General features: G+C 44.5%; 1 protein-coding gene across 10 annotated transcripts in view; it reads left to right on the forward strand.

The window, feature by feature from the left end:
* Positions 1-13760, forward strand: part of LOC105281020 (peripheral plasma membrane protein CASK) — a 188175-nt gene that overhangs the window by 26320 nt on the left and 148095 nt on the right. For 7 of the 10 annotated variants that reach the window (XM_011341938.2, XM_011342004.2, XM_011341989.3 and 4 more), the window contains exons 6-11: positions 4-90; positions 4926-5101; positions 5259-5381; positions 6486-6675; positions 7281-7402; positions 9865-10044. In XM_011341938.2, coding sequence (XP_011340240.1) covers positions 4-90; positions 4926-5101; positions 5259-5381; positions 6486-6675; positions 7281-7402; positions 9865-10044 — 878 coding nt within the window. The remainder of the gene's footprint in view (positions 1-3; positions 91-4925; positions 5102-5258; positions 5382-6485; positions 6676-7280; positions 7403-9864; positions 10045-13760) is intronic. The other 3 variants (XM_011341979.3, XM_011342031.3, XM_011341972.3) reach the window with 2 other exon arrangements.

Below are 13760 nucleotides of genomic sequence, written 5' to 3' on the forward strand. Positions count from 1 at the left end.
TAGGCCTGATCTCCCCGAGCTGCAATTTCCCTTTCGAGGACCTGACTGACGCCGAGGATTCGCTAGTGAGCGACACGGAGGACAATATCGGTATCCACATGCCTGTCACATGCATAACAACTGATTACGATACGCCACGACCGGGGGTAGAAACGCGAGAGTATATCGGATTATAACTCACTAAAAGGGGCAGCCTGCCGCCCCTTTTACGCGTCCTTCGGTATAACGGCTCCTTATGTAACGTCGCCGCATGCGCGATCGTAAAATACTATTGCGGCCTGTTTTCATCGACGACAAGGCCGGACGTGTACAGGATGCTCCACGCGTAACAGTCTATCCCATTCTCGAGAGAGAAAAAAAAAGATATCGCACAGGGGAAAATGGAAAGGTTTGAAGAAAAAAAACTCAACTGCGTTTGATCTAAAAAAATCTTTAATTACGATTTATGATTATGATTTAATGAATCAATTCCTACCGACGCGTTTCCAGTCAAACCGTTTCAAATTGTTTTACGTGGAGCACTCTGTACGCGAACGGAGATGAGAAGATCCGGTAAAAACCCGAATCCGACGAAATGATGGTAGCGCAGCCACTCGGAAGTGGCTCCGGGTTGATTTTCGTCGGGCGTAGCGCACGGCATTCCGCGATCATTGAGCGATCGATCCGCTCGTGATCCAGGTCCGGGATTGATCTCATTTGAGGCATAGTCCACGTTCTACCCCCCGTGCGTGGTATGGTTGTGCTAGTTTGAGAACGTAGTGTGTCTGTATGGACACCCTACTTGGACCTACGTGCGTGCGATAGCGTAACCCCTGTGGTATCGTTGTGCGGGCCGCGTAGTGACAGATATATTCGTTTTGATCCAGAGGAAGCGAGTGAGAGAGAGAGAAAGAGAGACCGGCTCCTTCTTCCATTCCTCTTATTCCCGCCCCCGTCGCCCGCGTGTCTGATTTTGTATAACGCGCGAATGACAAAAGCTTCATGAAAAGTAGGATTGACATGAGTTCTTGGCAGCATTGAAGGGTTCGTTACGAGTCGTCATAACGTTCTTTTACGTAATCGATTTCATTGTTATATAAATGCGCGAAAGCGGAGAAGAAAACTGTACGCTATTGCGCCGAGCGTTGTTTTAACGTGGTCAGGTTCTGGATGAAAAACGACTTTTAATAATCTGTCAAAAGCTCGGCCACGGTATTTTTAGTTTGTCGAGATTTTTTCAAGAGTCAGAGTTGTTATTTTTTCCGATTGTTAGTCCCCTTAATGGAAGAGAACGATTGAATATTCAGTGCTTTTTTTGAAAGAATATTAAAAATCTCTAAACGTCAAATGCGAGTACTCGTTACTTGGATAGCTAAATTTCGGGTAACAGCTAAATTTGCTTGGCGGCATTTGGTTTACCTGTAACGCGTTTCCGTTGCTTCGCTCATTGATCGAATTGTATCCAGAACGCGCGAGTATACATTTAGGTGGTAGTGCACCTGATTGGCTTTTATATAATGATATATTATTATTGCATAATATTCATATATACTTCTACATAGGAAGGATGCAAAAGGAAATGTAAAATTATGAGAAAAGAAATCTCTGAAAAATGATGGATGGCAAAATATATAAAACTGTTCCACTAAAAATTAAACTAAACTACACTAAAATTTATCTCATTTTGCATACTTTACGCTCAGCTGAAAATCATCTGTTAATCTGTAAATTCTTATACTGTATCAGAATCTAGATTTATATCACATTTACTCATCGTTTTCGGTATGTCGTTCAGTATGTATTCAGTGTGTACATCTGTAACAATTCTGCAAATTTATATATTTTACGATTATTATTGTTAACGTATCGTCGAGGATATAGACTCAAAACAAACGATTATTGTATTCGAGCGAAAGCTCTCGTTATTTTATCGTAATCTTCTAGCGCGAACGACAATTACATTTTAGTTACGCGTAATAAACCCTTCAATCGATTTATTTTTTCCCCTCTGGTCATATACGTGGACCAATTGCCCGCGTATTTCGACCTGTCTATGTCGTCATTGTTCGTAGCGGTAGCCTGTGTATCCTGTCTATGTGTGCCTGTCTATTTGTATGCAGCTTTGTGCTCGTCTTTCATCACTTATCGACGAGGAATCGAAACCAGTCGCCGCCAGTGATGGGAACACTATTTTATCGCGACCGCATCTGTGACTGCGAAATGTGCTCGCAACAAGAATGCCAAATGCAATGAGACCGTGTCGTTCTAATCGATCGGACGCATCGCGTGTTAACGCGAAATTACAAGAAACTTTAGATTCACGGATTTCCAGATGCGTTGAAATTCGAACTGTTAACACGAAATGTCCGCTCGTTAAAAACGAGACGTAAGCGATTGTACGGAAGCGAGCTTTTCCAGCGCGATTACAATGCAAATTCGTGCGATCTCGAGTGGGTATTTTATATAATTATCCTTCCTTCGCCCGCTAGATCATGACAATTCGTTACTCGAAAATGGCATACCTATATTTTTTATCCCCTGCTAAAGGACTTACGTTACGAGCGCGATGTCGTTACGGCGATCGTCTCATTTATGAAACTCGATAATGTAGAGCGACAAGTGGATGATGTTACCGCATGGTTACTGCGTATTGCGTGTCTGCGAAACATGATACTTCGTCCATGGCGTTACAGAAAGATTTAATCTTTGTTCCTTTAATCGACGTGGACGAAGAAGCGACACTGACAGCTCGATGATACAAAATCAGTGACATTTCACTGCGCAGCAGCCGAGTTACATGCGATTCGAATCTAAATCGCGAATGAAACGGATTGCAGCACCAAATTGCGACACACCTAATTAACAGGAATTGATTAACTAAAATTAATATTTAATATTTACACTTCGGTATTTTACAGTTTCACAAATAAAATTAGCCTCCTATACGCTCTCGTACAGGACGTTCCCTTTTTCGAAAATGAATTTTCCCGCTTTTGTCGGAAATTTTCCGGCCCACTCGTGCGTCCGGTACATCTAAACTATACTTGGCACGTAAAATGCACGCCGCGTTATTAACTCATCGCGCTTCGTTTGTACAACTAATTACTTTCGCTAAAAAGCGAAGAGTAACTAAAATTGCGCGACTGCGAGCGCCAGCCAAACGGCAAGTAAAACGGATTCATCGCCTATTGTATTTTACATTAGCGCGTTAATTCTTTAAAATACGTATGTCGTTTGTGTGGTTATTGAATTTGTTTGTAATAAGTGATACCCCGTGCATGCTCGATGTGAGACTCGCATGAGATCTTTCGTTTCTAAATGTGTATACGTAGCTTGGCACCTGTTCATACGGCACATTACAAAGTTTTGTATTGAATATTCTTCTACATCTGCGAGATTGCGTCTGCGAGATGTTAAGCCTGCTTTCATTCATTGCATTTATATAAATAATTCCGTTTTCCTCTGCACCAGCACTATTTATATTTTATTCAAGTATTTGATTCAGAAAATGTCGTAATTTGTTTCTTTGTCACTTTACGAATAAGATTAGACGACATTTTTCAAGATCTATTATACTATTATAGAAATGCTTATAAATTTTAATTTTTTGTAATTAAACGTATGCAAAAAGGAATTGAAAAATTTATGAAGTATATGCAAATGCAACGATTAATTCAACAATTGTCCCATAAAATTAGTTCCTCTTTTATGAAATTTAATTTATGTGTCCATCAATGGCCAATTTTTTATGATCGGATTACCTAAAATTGAATCGTTACGTTATTACTCTCGTAAAAAATCAAATTTATTACATCAGTTTTATCAATAAATGTCATAAAACGCGAACAAAGATAAGAGTGTATTTTTCTCTGCAATATATTATAATTGTCTATAACTTAATAGAAATGCTTATTTAAATATAACTATTAGCGCAGTGCATTGTTCACGCGTACAGAAGGTTAGAGAAACACAGAGTTCATTCCATAAATAGAATAGCGTTTATCCATGCAGGAATAAATTATGTAAAATAATCCGATAGAACATATAGTAAGATTTAACGGGAATATATTTGAAATTCAACATATTTCACTTATTTCCATAATTATATATAATATACTTTCCTACTTTTCAGAAAGGAACTCCACGCTTTTACCTTCGCGCAACAAACCGATCGATATAATTACGTGCCATATCCGTGCGGGCTACACATTTACAATGTGCAAATAAAACTTACACGACGACTTAACGATAATCGCTCTGGCGTTTGTATACGACGTACTCGCGATCGCAATTGTGTCGTCTTTGCTTTTTGCAGCCCTTAATCGTCTCATCTCTTCCCACGTACACTTCAACGTGCAGTGACCTACATTTCCTCCCGTGCCGCTTTCTGTGTCATTTACCGATTCTTAATAAATATAGGTTGTTGAAAGTAAGCAAGAGTTAGCACGTTGATTATCGTATCGTGAGAGACGTTTGTAATCCCGCGTGTCGTACGGAGGATTGCCTTGTGACAAGTGTTTTGCTCCGAGGAACGCAGTGGATTACCTTTGACAGTTGCGTTAATCGTACTCGATTAACGTCCGCTCGGTCCTCAAATGATGCTAAACGAGAAACGAGCTCCGCGAGTTTTCTCGCCGAAGAAACGAATCGATTCGTACGAGCGCGAGAATCGCGGATTATCGGATTTCGTACGCGCGCGGCATCCCCGATGTGAAAGGGATATGTAAAATCAAACGCAGGCGTCCCTCTCGTCTGGCAAATTCATTCGCGCGTGCTTGTCGCAAGCGTTGTCCCGTTTTACATGACGATCGACTGCAAAGTTCCCGTGCGATCGCTCACGCTCACGCCTCGCTTCCGTTCTGCTGTGCCGGTCTGTGCATTAGTCGTTTCATCCCCCTGCGCCATCCCGTCTGCTCCCTGTACTCACGAGGCTCTTGGTCGCGCAGGTCGTGTCGGATGTCCGCACTTCATGGCGCCGGAAGTGATCCAGCGGCGACAATACGGGAAACCCGGTGACGTCTGGTCAGCCGGAGTGCTGCTCCATGTTCTGCTAACCGGCACGCTTCCGTTCGTCGGGTCCCGCGACAGATTGCGGGAGGCGATCTGCCGAGGGCGGGTTCAGGTAATGGCGTCATTTCTCCATGACTTGAGGTTTCTCTCTTGAGGTTTATCCCGCGTAAGAGCGACCGGCGGTCCGAACAGTCTCTCTGGACCGTCCCCGCCTGCCGTGAATTTCCCACTCTCGGGCGCGAGTAATCCCGACACGATCAAATTTGCAGATGGAGACGCCGCTCTGGGACCCGATTAGCGAGCCGGCGAAGGATCTCATACAGAGGATGCTGACGACCGACGTGAATCACAGGATCACCATCCAGGAGGTTCTTAACCACAAGTGGCTTAGAGTGAGTAGAAGAAGGAAGAGAAGAGAAAAGAAAGAGAAAAAAAGCGATCCGCGCACGACTCGCGGTATCATTACCCGTCCCAACGGTAGAGCACAACGGGGTGCGATAACGGGGTACCACTGCAGAGATTTCCGTGTTTGACCCCCGTGAACGATGATCGTCCACCAACAACATCCACCCCCTCTGGGGGATACGGGAGATGATCAACGATGGCTTCTTCTGTTCGATCGCTCGGCGGGACGATAGCTTCATCGGGACTCAGCTTTATAATTACGCTATATATTTTAGATATATATATATATATATATATATATACACGTGGCCTCGTTCCCCGTTTTATTATGTCCGATGAATGTGCGTGCGCACGCGCACAGCGACGCGAGGATACGTGCACGCTGATGTGCCGGTGCAACAGTTAGCCAGTGACCTAAGGTGGCAAACACTCGCCGAGTCACCCCCGTGTGTGCAGTTTCTTCGTTGCAGCGCACACGTGCAACTGGGCTATCGATCGCTTTGCGCGCGTGGTACTCGAGCAAAGCTCGGCGGTTAATGAAAATAACTGTAGTGAGGCGCGCTAGCGCGAGCGCTGCCGTGCGCTGCTTAGAGCTTTTTTATGCGGCTGTACGTTCGTCGAACCCCCGGGGGGAGGACTTGGCGTGGAGGCAGGTATAATCGACCTTTCTTCTCTCGCTATGGCGGAATTAATGCGCCTCGATCGCGCGAGGAAAAAATATTTAAATCGCGTGTCGTTCATTCTCTCGACGACATAGTTGGTCTCTCTCGATGGTCTTCGTTTCGTCAAGGATACTCGAAATTCTTGACTAATTTTATTTTCTAAATGTCATTGCTTGAATGTATTGTTGGAATGACGTTCACTGCAACAAATTCGGGGAACTGTTATTCGTTTTAGCAGTGAGTAATTCGCAATTCACGCTCGGCGTGTCATTTGCGAGTAACGACGGGATTATTTACGAGTAATTCAGGCTTCGAATGTTCTCCAGGGAATCAAATGAAATTTGCAGACGCATCTCTTTCTAGTTGCGCCGTTAAGGCGAATAACGATGCCATACGCTTAATAGCGAATGAACGGATCTTAATTTGCAGGATCGTGATAAGGGTGCAGCACGTATACACTTAGCCGAGACTATAGAGGAGCTTAAGAAGTTCAATGCGAGGCGAAAATTGAAGGATGCTGTAAAAGCAGCTGTCTCCTCGTCCAAGTGGCATGCACCGTATTCAGAAGCTAATGGCGACAATTTCTCCGACGTCGGCGACGACGAGGTGACAACTACAGGTGCGTCGAAGGCAAATTCCGCCCGCGCGGAATTTAATCCGGCGCGTACAAATATGACAAAATGCAATGCTGATAAAATTACTTCTCGTCTCGGCCGCTTAATTTAAAAGATGAATTTTAAGTCTCTGCTCAACGGGATTTCAAGTTGCGTCGCGATTACTGTTAGAGATAAACTATGCTAAGATACTGTTAATAAAAAAAGAAAATTAATTAAATTAAGATAGCAGTCGAAATTTTGATAGCATGGTTTACTTTTCGCGAACAAGTCAGGAATAATTGACGTATGCTTAATTACTCGAGATACTTTATCGATCGGAGCATGATGATGATGATGATAACGCGATCTAGGCCAATGTTCTATTCACGTGCTTCGAGTTCGATATTAAGGCCAATGATATATTACGTAATTTGCAAACTCTGTGATTTCTGCGCACGTGATATATCAGAGACACGATTAATATAATAGATTATCTTTTGTACATTATCTTATCAATGCTGTTCCGCATGATATTAATAAGATCGTAATTGGAATATACATAATCGAGAACATATTAATGAGAATAAAAATTCGTGAAATAGAGGTCTCACATTTTCCTATGTTATAGGCGCAGTAGCAGAAGTCGTGGATTCCCTGGACGATATCCAGATTCTTGAAGAGAGCGATAGACTTTTGCGGCCGGAAGTTCTCAATGCCGTCGATGATCATCGACTTCGAGCTGTCTTAGAGGTATCTGTCCGCGGGAATTTACGATTATTCACGAAAAATAGCGTGGCAACTCTTCTGATTAAGAACCCGTGCCCGAGTGAAAGGAAATTCAAATTCCAGTATTCAATTCAAAATCCAATGTTCAAACTTTTTCCAAACTCATCATTAATTAAATAGCATCAACACTAAAGTAATTGTTCATTTGCCAACGTGCGAATTAATGTAAATCTATCGCAGAAATGTAGTCATATTACGCGCCTCCAATGAATTTAGATATCCAACCTTCATAGTCAGACGACCAAATATCGTTCAATTATGCAAAATTGCTTCCATTTCGTTTTACCTTCGTCCCTATCATCGTTTTATCATGCGGGTTTTCGCGAGCACCTTTGCGTTTCAAGCAAGTAATGAGATATTTCGTGATCTCGTATAGTTCGCGTCGCAAATAAAGGGATGCTATTTGCTCAAACGTCAAGAGTTACTTTAAAGAGCTCCAGCAGTTTTCTCTCTGATTCGTGTGTGTAGTAATATTCCATAATGCCGAGATGAAAATCGAACCGCGCGGTCCTCGAATGTAATCCTTGAAGGGGGAAGCCAAAGTGTCTGTGATCCGGTGTAAGTTCGGGCAAAGCTCGCAATCTGACAGATCCATCTTATCCGTCTTAAGATCGCAATAACATTCGTTAACGGCACGTTACTTGAAGTAATACCACTTTCGAGTGTGGGAATTGCGACTGTCAGTATACGTTTAACGAATTTCTTTCTCTTATTCCGCAACTGAGGTAGCTTTTCAAGAAATCCTCCCTTTCGTACTTCTCTTCAATATCTCAAACCATTCTCGCGCTATTTGCCCACATCGACCGGACGAGTTTTTTCTGCGCTCGACCGCAAGTAACAAACGGAAGACGCCTTCACGGCAACCGCGCGTACGGTAAAACAGACTGTTAAAGCTGTTCGCCTTATCGAGGGCGGCGGATAACGATCGCCGACCCTTCCTCCTCGCGACGCTTGCGCCACGTTTGAACCTTCACCCTCGCTCCAACCGACCACCCTGTCACCGTAACCCGGATCGGCAGTCATCTCGAAAGTTTCCTTTTCGCGCGGCTGATTCGGCGGCCGCCGCGGAGCTTGAGCTTTTGCACCGCGAGCGGAGCCACCGGCTTCCGCCTTTCTTCGCTCTTTCGATTCACCCCCGACAAGCATCGCAAAACGACAATACCGACTCACTCCCTGCAACGGGACGTCCCACGGGAATGGGCGCCCCGACCCTCCACAGGAAAAGCACGCAAGCGCTGCTTGCCCTCCGCAGCTGGCAAAATGGCCGCCGCGGAGTCCCAATAAACAACATGCCACGCACGATCGGGGGATCGCACGATCGCGGCAACGCGCGCGCCAATGTAAGCTCGCAGTCCGGGGGTGCCTGAAGCGGCCACGTGGCCGAGCGTGCCACGTGCTTACAGGCCATGCTGCACGCGCGCGGTCAGGCCTGCAGAACTGTCTAGACAGGGATGCACCTCTGTCAGTTGTTGTTCATCGGCGACGCCGAGCTAGCCGGCGACCTGCTCGAAATCGCGGGTCTCCTGGTGAGTAAATCCCGGTTCGATCACGCGGGGGGTAGTGGGCAACGGAGGGTGAGCCGAGTCATCGCAGCGGCACGATCGGGGGTTCCATGTCAATAGCGTAATACCGGCGTTGGCGCTTCGGTTCGCTCTTCAGCGCTGTACATAACGGGACATCTCATGGACCGCTTATGAACTATTATTTTCAACCCCCTCGTATACACGTCGACGCACCGCTACATGTATACCACCCCCATGTATAGGTGATATATTCAAGGTGCTCGGTAGATTTGATGTATATCGGTTAATAACGGCGTGGCTATTTGAATTCTCGATCATCAACAGTTGCATTATTTGTAAGTGGGCATATATCCGCGTATGAATTTTTTGGATTAGCATCAGCAAGATCTGGAAAAAGTTTGATATCTCGAAAACGAGCGCACGTGACGAGCATTTTTGGTTCTTTATAGGAACGTCTGTCGGAATGACGTGATTGATTGGACACGCTCATCTTGCGACTCGACTGGATCTTGATTAATGACGGACAAGTGACAGTACTTATGAACTCAGCTTTTGCCGCGCGGTGAGATTGAACTGGAAGCTGCCAAAACAAGCGAGAGCTTTACTCGTCACGTGTCCGCTTCCGCGATATTACGGAAAAGTTTGAGCAATTATGCAACTTGTAAATCCCTCGTCCGTTCACCAAAGTGCTACACAAACACTATCGAACAAGGATAAAGTAGCAGAATATTTTAGCTGTTCATTTCACTGATTGCTCAAAGAATGCGCGAGAAACATTACTCTTTGTTAAAACGAGGCAGATTGGCGATTTGATTATTTATAAAATACAAATACCTGGATATCTACAACCACGAAGTCAATTCGGCAGTTCACGCTGATGTTGCTGATGTTTCCTGTTTGCAGCTCTATGACAGAATCTCAAGTCGCGTGCCAACACCGCACCGCGCACCGCAAACAGATGCGGCCCAACGTGCTCGCGAGGTCGAGGAGATTCTGCGGGAAGCGGAGCACTCGGCCGTGCGAAATATCGATAGGGCTGATCTGCGGGAACTTCACGAGTTGTTGGTCCAGCCGCATATGAGGGTGAGTACGTTGTAATATATAAAGCCAGGAACCAGCAGCGCCAATGGAACGGAATGATTTACTTCTGTTGACTGTTAAAACGCCAGTCTCTCTTAACCCACATTACACGAAGTGGCGCAGTAATATTTTAGGCGAAGTTTTATGTGCAGAGCGCTCACATGATTTGGGTCTGCAATTGAGCACGTCAATTGCGCGTGTGTGTACTTCGAAAAGTTTGAGCGAGTCGCTGAGATTTCTGAAAAAATGCAACCATGAGACGTTGAACGTTTATTATTTAATGTGAATTTAAACGAATTAAAAATTTAGAATTTAAAATTAAAATTTAACGTGAGTTTAAGGCGAATCAGTGAACAATATCCGCTCGAGAGTACTGTTCTCCGTCTTTTTGCGAAACATCAGAAACTAAATGTTTATTCGATTTGGGATTACGGTTGTCACGCAAGCTTCGAGTGCTTATTGCTAATTAATTGCCAGTCGTCGCAGAAATTGGCGTCACGACTGCAATTATTCAAGCGCGAACATCGACCAGACAGTGTGCGCTACTTGATTCGTGTTACGCAGTAATAACGATTTCTCAGTTGTCGCTTGAAAGAATCTAATTAAGGAAATAAGATATTGATGTTTAATTGCAGTTCGGATTGTGATTGCTCAAGTAATTTCATGTAATTGTAATTGCCGATAACACTTGACATGTTGGAAAAAAAGTTACGTAAATCTGATGACTCGTAAATGCGATTAATGAATTCTAACGGAGAGCTTAACTTTTTGATTGCACGGCTATATTATAAATTTTTATTTAAATATGTTAATTGTCAGTAAAATAATTGCAATCTTTTATACTACGATAAATTTTATATGACATATATCTGTTATATAAATTTATTGCTATTTAATTATTATTATTATTAACATTTCATAGTATTTATATTACCATCTATTTTCCGATAGTATTATATTTACATACACTATGCAAAGAACTAATTACAATTTACCAAATTTATGCACGTACCAGGGTAATTACTGCATACCTGCGTACACATTGCCACTTGCGAATAAAATAAACGTAATTACATGCACACAAGCGAAACATAGTAGTGCTTTTTAGACACAAGAGCAAGGCGGTTTGCGTAATCTGTGGAAAGATAAATACTCGCATCCTGTGGGGCGACTTTTCTGGCGCCTTTTGCCAAACTGTTCTAACGCGGTTGTTTCGATAATCATCTGCCGTTGCATCGGCGTTTGTCTTTACGGTGGCTCTCGATCGCCGGTTCCGCCAGCATATTTATCGTGGTGTTTGACATTACCGTGGGACACAACGTAAATGGGGCGCGGAAATGTAGGTCGATCGTTAAAATTCCCAGTTAAAAATCCTGTAGCTGCGCCGGTCGGAGCGGACAGGGGCACGGAATTGTAGCTGGAGAAGGATAAATGTAGACGAGAAGAGAAGAGAACGGGAAGAGAAGAGGGCAAGAGAGAGAGAGAAGAGACGGATCGAAAACGGGACAAGAGATTTAATCGGGCCGTGGTGCATTCTGATAGCCATCCTCGTTACCAAGCGCCTTATTAATCCCATCCTCATCCTTAACGTACGTCGCGATGCTCGTTATTTATTCGCGCCCACCTCATCCTCCCCTCGCCGCCACCGCGTCCGCGTTTCCGTCTGGTCCTATTTTAGAACGGCGTCTCGGCGGAGATGGAGGATTCGGAGATGTGTCCTTTCGCGAGATATTTGGCACTTCGCGCTAGATACAGCTGGAATCGATGACGGCGTCCTACTTCGATATCTGGCCGATATAAACGGAGCGAGCAAAAATAAAGGAGCGTCTGGCGCAAGCATTTAATTAGATCGAGCAATTTCACGAAGTCGCCTGCTTTCGTTTCTTCCGCAGAAAAAGTGGTGTCGGTACCAGTCGATATGAATATTGGAGAGATTGTTCTATTCTTAAGGGACTCGGCGTGTTTTCGTTTCACCGTTTCGGGAAACAGTGAAACTGCTTCTCTCGTCACAAATGGACAATTTATGTAGCTACTATCTCTCGGATTTTTTATGAAATCGATAAGACTTTCTCGACTGTGCACGTGTACATGCGCCTCGGAATATGGTACAAGCCGTTCCTAATTCAGCGACAGCACGTCCGCGGACTGACGCGTCGCATTATGGGAAATAAGCGGAAACTTTTTCACACATAGAAGAAAACTCGGAACGGTAAAAATAAAGCTCGTCTCACTCTTTATGGCAGCCTGCTACATTCACCATTCATGCACGCTTTCCCATCGTATATCGTATGCTCGTCCTGCCTATTTTTCTCGGCTTTGGATTTTCTGCGTGCATTTTGCCTAGCAGCGCGCTGAATATGAAATTCGGCAGAGTCAGTGACAAGAAACACGGATGGTCCTTATAAATTTTTCATGCATAAATGAGCGTGAGGCGCAATCGCGTTATTCAATCGCTTTCTGAATCGTGCCTGGGGATTTATCACTTGAGATAGAGAGTGCAACTGTTATCGGTAAAACGTTTCGCGTTATGCATTTTTGATGAACCGTAAACACTTCAGGTCAGTAAAGCACGATTAAAAAGAGCACAATTCATTTGCGATATGCTTCTGCAATCAAATTCGAGATAAATTGATATAAGATCAAACTCACGTGATTGTATCGTATAAAAATTGAAAAATAAAAGAAAAGTGCATTTTCGAGTGACATCTACGAGAACTTGTTGCTTCGGGGAATAATGACGGGGAATAATGTTGTGACGAGATGATCGATCGGCGCACAGCCATTAACAAATGCTTGTCTTATATTAAAATGCATAGCGGAGAAAGATAGATAACTCTCGGAGTCATCAGCGGTCGCGAGAAGCATCCGAAAAAAAAAGTAACGCATGCGCTTAATATTTTTAGGAAAACATGAAGATCGATAAAATGCACTGAAGATTTGTATATCTTACAGAAATTCATATACATATATCTCACATTATATTATTATTGCATACCCTCGTGCGTCACATTATAATCAAATTAATCAGCATTTTCGTTTTTTAATCGAAACATAACATTCTTTTATCCGTTTACAATACATGCCTCAAGTGTAACAAAATCATTCCTCTTGAATACGATTTTTCTCGATTGGATCTCTAGTATTCGCGACTAAAAGACCGCAACATTCGTCAGATCTAAAGCACCTCTTGCATCGGAACGTGTGTCGACACGTTCGGTGAGTACTAAAAACGCCTGTAGAAGTGGAAGTATTCCCCAGAGCGCTAAGGACACTTCTTACAAGATCCACTCGGTCGGTCGGCTGAACGAGCCGATGCGGGCTAGAAGAAAGTGTTCGTCGGCGCTTGAAACTGGATCACGATTGACTGGCGCAACGTATCGTGTACGCAACCCCGTCCGGTGGTGGCAGCTACCGGCGCTGATGGTACTGCGAAACGGTCGCGCGTCGGTCCGTCGATGTGGGGGTGGCGTGGCGCGGCGCGCCACGGCGCGCCGTTGGCGAACCGTGGTGGAGGGTGAAAGGAAGGATCTGACGTGTACGAGGGCGGGTGGCCCCGAGGGGTCGCGGGAGGGAGGTCGCTCAAGCACAGGGGGGTGGTGGGCGACGGGCGCCAGGGCAGGAGAGCTAGTATGCCGCAGAACGTAGATCGCGAGCGACGCGTATATTCCGCACCCCTATTACCCCGTGCACGTATGTGCACACGCGTACGCACACGCACG

Source organism: Ooceraea biroi, chromosome 1, assembly GCF_003672135.1.
Source record: "Ooceraea biroi isolate clonal line C1 chromosome 1, Obir_v5.4, whole genome shotgun sequence".
NCBI classification, from domain to species: domain Eukaryota; kingdom Metazoa; phylum Arthropoda; class Insecta; order Hymenoptera; family Formicidae; genus Ooceraea; species Ooceraea biroi.